The following is an 8,089-nucleotide window of genomic DNA, read 5'->3' as shown; positions in this document are numbered from 1 at the left end:
AAACATCTGACATACACGTTTTGATAACTACGTGATAGTTCAGTGCGGTTTAGAATTGTGGCACCCAAGACGTTTCTGAAACGTCGCAGAACATGTGAGATGTTCCGAAGACTGAAATTGGGATTTCAGACTAGTGCCCACGTCAAGAGGTATGAGACCTCTGACAAGTTTCTTAAGCCTGCAAACTAAGGAAGAAAAGCTCAATCGTTGAGCGTGTGCTCAGATTGTCTGAGTGCCACAATCGCTTGAATCGAGTGGGAGTTAATCTCCCAGATGAGATAGTGATAGTTCTCCATAGTCACTGCCACCAAGCTAGTAGAGCTTCGTGATGAACTATAACATATCAAGGATAGTTATGATGATCCTTGAGCTATTAGCGATGTTTGACACCGCGAGAGTAGAAATCAAGAAGGAGCATCAATTGTTGATGGTTAGTAGAACCACTAGTTTAAGAAGGGCAAGGGCAAAAGGGATACTTCATGAAACAGCAAGTCGTTTGCTGCTCTAGTGAAGAATCCCAAGGTTGAACCCAAACCCGAGACTAAGTGCTTCTGTAATAAGAGGAACGGTCACTGAAGCAGTACTACCCTAGATACTTGGTAGATGAGAAGGCAGGCAAGGTCGACAGAAGTATATTGGATATACGTTATATGAATGTGTACTTTACTAGTACTCCTAGCAGCACCAGGGTATTAGATACCGGTTCGGTTGCTAAGTGTTATTAACTCGAAATAAAAGCTGCGGAATAAATGGAGACTAGCTAAAGGTGAGATGACGATATGTGTTGGAAGTGGTTCCAAGGTTGATGTGATCAAGCATCGCATGCTCCCTCTACCATCGAGATTTGGTGTTTGCGTTAAACATGATTGGATTATGTTTACCGCAAAATGGTTATTCATTTAAGGAGAATAATGGTTACTCTGTTTATTTGAATAATACCTTCAATGGTCTTGCACCTAGAATGAATCTCGATCATAGTGATACACATGTTCATGCCAAAAGATATAAGATAGTAATGATAGTACCACATACTTGTGGCACTGCCACTTGAGTCATATTGGTATAGAACGCATGAAGAAGCTCCATGTAGATGGATCTTTCGACTCACTCGTTTTTGAAAAGATTGAGACATGCGAACCATGTCTATTGGTATATATGCATGAAGAAACTCCATACAGATGGATCGTTTGGACTCACTTGATTTTGAATCACTTGAGACATGCAAATCATACCACGTGGGCAAGATGACTGAAAGGCCTTGTTTTCAGTAAGATGGAACAAGAGAGCAACTTATTGGAAGTAATACATTTTGATGTATGCAGTCCAATGAGTGCTGAGGCATGCAGTGGATATCATTATGTTCTTACTTCACAGATGATTTGAGTAGATGCTGAGAATATTTACTTGATGAAACACAAGTCTGAATTATTGAAAGGTTCAAGTAATTTCAGAGTGAAGTTGAAGATTGTCGTGACAAGAGGATAAAATGTCTATGATATGATCATAGAGATATCTGAGTTACGAGTTTGGCACACAATTAAGACATTGTGGAAAGTGTTTCACAATTAATACCGCCTGGAACACCATAGTGTGATGGTGTGTCCGAACATCATAATTGCACCCTATTGGATATGGTGCATACCATGATGTTTCTTATCAAATTACCACTATCGTTTATGGGTTAGGCATTAGAGACAACCGCATTCACTTTAAAAGGGGCACCACGCAATTCCGTTGAGACGACACCGTTTAGAGAAACCTAAGTTGTCGTTTCTTAAAAGTTTGGGGCTGCGATGCTTATGTGAAAAAGTTTCAAGCTGATAAGCTCGAAACCAAAGCGGATAAATACATCTTCATAGAAAACCCAAAACAGTTGGGTATACCTCCTATTTCAGATCTGGAAGCAAAAGTAATTGCTTCTAGAAATGAGTCCTTTCTTGAGGAAAAGTTTCTCTCGAAAGAATTGAGTGGGAGGATGGTGGAGACTTGATAAGGTTATTGAACCGTCGCTTCAACTAGTGTGTAGCAGGGCACAGGAAGTTGTTCCTGTGGCACCTACACCAATTGAAGTGGAAGCTTATGATAGTGATCATGAAACTTCGGATCAAGTCACTACCAAACCTCGTAGGACGACGAGGATGCGCACTACTTCAGAGTGGTACGTGATCCTGTCTGAGATATCATGTTGTTGGACAATACTGAACCTACGAGCTATGGAGAAGCGATGGTGGGCCCATATTCCGACAAATGGTTAGAAACCATGAAATCCGAGATAAATGGATCTTTGAGAAGAAGATGGACGTGGACGGTAATGTTACCGTCTATGAAGCTCGACTTGTGGCAAAGAGTATTTTCACAAGTTCAAGGAGTTGACTACGATGAGTTTTTCTCATCCGTAGCGATGCTTAGGTCCGTCGGAATCATGTTAGCATTAGCTACATTTATGAAATCTGGCAGATGGATGTCAAAACAAGTTTCCTTACCAGTTTTCGTAAGGAAAGGTTGTATGTGATACAATCAGAAAGGTTTTGTCGATCCTAAGGATGCTAAAAGGTATGCTAGCTCCAGCGATCCTTCCATGGATTAGAGCAAGCATCTCGGAGTCAGAATATACGCTTTGATGGGGTGATCAAAGTTTTTGGGTTTATACAAAGTTTGTTAGAAACTTGTATTTACAATAAAGTGAGTGGGAGCGCTACAACATTTCTGATAAGTATATGTGAATGACATATTGTTGATCCGAAATGATGTAAAATTTCTGGAAAGCATAAAGGGTTGTTTGAAAGGAGTTTTTCAAAGGAAGACCTGGATAAAGCTACTTACATATTGGGCATCAAGATCCATAGAGATAGATCAAGACGCCTGATGATACTTTCAAAAGACAGCACACCTTGACATGATTTTGAAAGAGTTCAAAATAGATCAGCAAAGAAGGAGTTCTTGGCTGTGTTACAAGGTGTGAGTATTGAGTGAGACTCAAGACCTGACCACAACAGAAGATAGAGAAAGGACGAAGGTCGTCCCCTATGCTTTAGACGTAGGCTCTATAGTATGCTATGCTGTGTACCGCACATGTAGTGTGCCTTGCCATGAGTTGGTCAAGAGGGTACAATGGTGATCCGGGAAAGGATCTCATGACAGCGGTCGAACTTATCCTTAGTACCTAGTGGATTAAGGAATTTTCTCGATTATGGAGGTGGAAAGGAGTTCGTCGTAAAGGGTTACGTCGATGCGAACTTTGACACTAATCCGGATGACTCTGAGTAGTAAACCGGATTCGTATAGTAGAGCAATTATTTGAAATGGCTCCAAATAGCGCGTGGTAGCATCCACAAAGATGACATAGATATTCGTAAAGCACACACGGATCTGAAAGGTTCAGACCCGTTGACTAATAACCTCTCTCACAAGCATAACATGATCAAACCAGAACTCATTGAGTGTTAATCACATAGAGATGTGAACTAGATTGTTGACTCTAGTAAACTCTTGGGTGTTGGTCACATGGTGATGTGACCTGTCAGTGTTAATCACATGGTGATGTGAACTAGATTATTGACTCTAGTGCAAGTGGGAGACTGTTGGAAATATGCCCTAGAGGCAATAATAAATAGGTTATTATTATATTTCCTTGTTCATGATAATCGTTTATTATCCATGCTAGAATTGTATTGATAGGAAACTCAGATACATGTGTGGATACATAGACAACACCATGTCCCTAGTAAGCCTCTAGGAGACTAGCTCGTTGATCAATAGATGGTTACGGTTTCCTGACCATTGACATTGGATGTCGTTGATAACGGGATCACATCATTAGGAGAATGATGTGATGGACAAGACCCAATCCTAAGCCTAGCACAAGATCGTGTAGTTCGTTTGCTCAGAGCTTTTCTAATGTCAAGTATCACTTCCTTAGACCATGAGATTGTGCAACTCCCGGATACCGTAGGAATGCTTTGGGTGTGCCAAACGTCACAACGTAACTGGGTGGCTATAAAGGTGCACTACGGGTATCTCCGAAAGTGTCTGTTGGGTTGGCACGAATCGAGACTGGGATTTGTCACTCCGTGTAAATGGAGAGGTATCTCTGGGCCCACTCGGTAGGACATCATCATAATGTGCACAATGTGACCAAGGAGTTGATCACGGGATGATGTGAGTTACGGAACGAGTAAAGAGACTTGCCGGTAACGAGATTGAACAAGGTATAGGGATACCGACGATCGAATCTCGGGCAAGTAACATACCGTTAGACAAAGGGAATTGAATACGGGATTGATTGAATCCCCGACATCGTGGTTCATCCGATGAGATCATCGTGGAACATGTGGGAGCTAACATGGGTATCCAGATCCCGCTGTTGGTTATTGACCGGAGAACGTCTCGGTCATGTCTGCATGGTTCCCGAACCCGTAGGGTCTACACACTTAAGGTTCGATGACGCTAGGGTTATAGGGAAAGCATGTACGTGGTTACCGAATGTTGTTCGGAGTCCCGGATGAGATCCCGGACGTCACGAGGAGTTCCGGAATGGTCCGGAGGTAAAGATTTATATATGGAAAGTTGTTGTTCGGGTTCCGGGAAAAGTTCGGGTTTTTTCGGTATTGTACCGGGAAGCTTCCAGAAGATTCCGGAGGATTCCGGAGGGGTCCGGAGGTCCGGAAAATGTTCCGCCACGTCCAATACAGTAGCATGGGCTGTAAGGGGGCGCCCTAGCCTTAATGGGCCAGGGGCACCAGCCCCCCCAAGGCCCATGCGCATGGGAGAGGGGAAACCCTAAGGGGGAGGGCCTCCACTTGACTTGGGAGGCACTCCTCCCCCCTTTGGCCGCCCCCCCAAGCCCCATCTAGGGCTGGCCGCACCCCTTGAGGGGGGAAACCCTAGATGGGGGCGCAGCCCTCCCCCTCCCCTATATATATTGAGGTTTTGGGGCTGCCATAGACATGAGAACGTCTCCTTTTTGGCGCAGCCCTACCCCTCTTCCTCCTCCTCCTCTCCCGCGGTGCTTGGCGAAGCCCTGCGGGATTGCCACGCTCCTCCACCACCACCATGCCGTCGTGTTGCTGCTGGATGGAGTCTTCCCCAACCTCTCCCTCTCTCCTTGCTGGATCAAGGCGTGGGAGACGTCACCGGGCTGCACGTGTGTTGAACGCGGAGGCACCGTTCTTTCGGTGCTTAGATCGGAATCAACCGCGATCTGAATCGCTACGAGTACGACTCCCTCATCCGCGTTCTTGCAACGCTTCCGCATCGCGATCTACAAGGGTATGTAGATGCACTCCCCTTCCCTTCGTTGCTAGTAAACTCCATAGATTGATCTTGGTGATGCGTAGAAAATTTTGAATTTCTGCTACGTTCCCCAACAATAGTTTCTCCCCTCTGAAAGCGCTGCATTAAGGCGAAAACCTCCTCTCGTGCCTGTACTGTCAAGTCACCATGTACACGAAGAGTTAACCAATTATATCCTCGTTGTATGATAGACACCACGAATACAGCAAGGTAGGTGCAACAACTTCGGTTGGTTGCATGTACACTCACACGTTGGATAAAATTCCGTTCCAATTTTTACCTCATGTGTATTCACCTCATGTCCAGAACCAAAACCATCGGTAGGAAGCTGAACCTCATACCTCCTTTCTTGATTCCCTATGAGTCTGACAGTGTGCTTCTTTGCTTTCTCTATCTTCTTTGCCATGTATTCCATGACACGGCTACAATAAGGTGTGTTGTGATTATCTTCAATATGCTTCTTTTCTAACTCGTGCCTTTCTCTGAAATATCTCAAAGTGCCATGGAATACAGCCTCCACAATAGCTGTGAGTGGCAATGCTCTATTCCCTCTCAGCACAAAGTTATACACCTCTGCAAGATTGGTTTCATGTGGCCATACCTAGATCCATGGGTGTCATGCAGCAAAGACCAATTCACTGGAGGCTCTTTCTCTATCCACTCAGAAAAATTCTTTATTGCCCTTCCCTTCTTTCTCTTAGTATTAGGAGGGTCAATTGCTGGCAAGTCACAAAGACCTACTGGCTCCTCTAGCTCCACGATGAGTTCTGCTAATTTAACCTAATCTTCTTCCATTTTATTCCTCGCACGGACCTGCTTCTTAGTAAACTCATCTAGTTTTGACCAAATAAATCCGTATTTGCGCTGCTGGCTCTGCTTGCATAATTTTTTGAACAAGTTCATCAACCACTTGTTCTTGAACTATGAGAAAAAATTAGCCCCAAGATGGCGCATGCACCACCGGCTCTGCAAGTCCCTCCAAGGTGTTGGTTCGTCAACTGTTGGATTACGTAGTGTCTTCACGGCCTTCAATATACCAGCACGTCTGTCATGAATGACACACACGTTTGGTCGGTCCTTCACGATGGCAATTTACACTTGCCGGAAGAACCATACCCAGCTGGGTAAGCTCTCACCCTCCACAAATGTCATGGCAAGTGGGATGATTTGATTTGTTCCCGTCCACACTAATAGCAGTCAGGATTTGCCCTCTATACTGACTGGTCAGAAATGCACCATCCACAAACATAACAGGAGGATAATGCCGGAAAGCTTCGATGCAAATAGCGAAAGAGAAGAACACTCGTTTCAACACCTTGAAATCTGGTATACTCAGCAACCTCATGCGTTGTACGTTCACATAAGTGCCGGGATTCCTCTCCTTCAGTATGCCAAGGAGACGGACAACATTATCATATGAGTCGAAGAACGTCCTAAACCTTTCCTCCATAGCCTTCTGCTTAGCCCTCCAAGCCTTCCCATAAGGAATGACATAATTCCATCTGACCTTCACTGCTATCTGGATGTGTTTTGCTTCCATATCTTTCTTCTCTACTACCTCAGTATACATGAGTTGCGCAATGAGAGTTGAAGTCAGGTTCGGATGCTTCACCAGCAGGTTCTTCCTCACACAATTATGTGGGACGACATTGGTGACAACCCAGTAGATGTCATACTTCGGCACGTGCCCATGCACCTTCCCAGGACAACCTGTTTCAACACATTTCACGGTATAGTTTGTTGGACTTGATATGTGTGTCCAGAAAACCCTCTGAGTAGACATAGCCCACTTTATCACCGCATACTTCAATTTTTTCTTTGTATCAAACATAGCCCCTATCTGTACTTGGTTCAGATTATACTGCCATGGAGTCTCATGGCCATCGTTGACCGTAAGGCCGGTGGATATGTCCTGATACCATGCAGAAGGAATCGGTACCTCTACTTCATCCTCAGAATATTCAGAGTCCAGTTCCTCCGCCAATCCATCCTCGTCCTCTTCCTCCATCGCCCTCTACATTTCATCCCCTTCCTCATCCCCATCAGCAAAACCAGAAGCAGCTAATATTATCGACTGACTACTCTACCCAGTATCAGGACCACAAACATTGTGTGGCATGTAGTCCGACTCTTTCTCGGGTTGGCTAGCATCCACATCTTGTGGTTGTGACCCGGATAAAACAATCTCGTTAGCCACTTCACTGCCTTGGCCGGGTTCATACCCCCCTGGAGTTGTACGGTATTCTCCTCCTTCGGCACAGGTTGCACAAGTGCATATGGGTGGATTCTGCGGTCTCGGCAGCGTCTTAACAGGGACAACCAATGGTGGCTCCTATCTATCGGCATCAACTCCCACTTGACATTTTCACAGGATTTGGTCCACAATGCATGAATACTGACGGAACATACTTTAGGATCCAACCCGAAACTAGTTGTCAACTAGTACTTCAACTGTCTAATGTCCAGTCTGTCCGGGTCTGCTAGTGTCATGACGCCATTTTTAAACTCGCTAAGATCAACCCCCAACTCATTATATCGAACATTACCAGCATCGTAGTAAACAGTCAAATTTGCTGATTCAGACATTTTCACCTGTCACACATTGTCATCTTCTCATTAATCACAACGAACAATAATATTACCCGCTACACTAACTACGCGCTAAAATGCCACCACAAACATATTAACACTAAATAATAAACTATGAGAAAATTTGTGACGCCATGGTTATACCTTCGAAGCGTGCGTCTCTTCCGGTCAGCGGCACCGGCCACCTCGCGGAGTACTTGCACCTCCG

At 44.7% G+C, this 8,089-nt stretch overlaps 1 protein-coding gene across 1 annotated transcript; it reads right to left on the bottom strand.

The window, feature by feature from the left end:
• Positions 1 to 6,424: 6,424 nt before the first annotated feature.
• On the bottom strand, positions 6,425 to 7,300 carry LOC109741392 (uncharacterized). Its single transcript, XM_020300475.1, has one exon. The coding sequence runs from the start codon at positions 7,298 to 7,300 to the stop codon at positions 6,425 to 6,427; it is 876 nt and encodes a 291-aa protein (XP_020156064.1).
• Between the last annotated feature and the right edge of the window lie 789 nt (positions 7,301 to 8,089).

This window comes from Aegilops tauschii, chromosome 6 (assembly GCF_002575655.3).
Source record: "Aegilops tauschii subsp. strangulata cultivar AL8/78 chromosome 6, Aet v6.0, whole genome shotgun sequence".
In the NCBI taxonomy this organism is placed as follows: Eukaryota; Viridiplantae; Streptophyta; class Magnoliopsida; order Poales; family Poaceae; genus Aegilops; species Aegilops tauschii.
The sequence above is the reverse complement of the archived record's forward strand: the minus strand, read 5'-3'. Positions and strand labels throughout refer to the sequence as shown.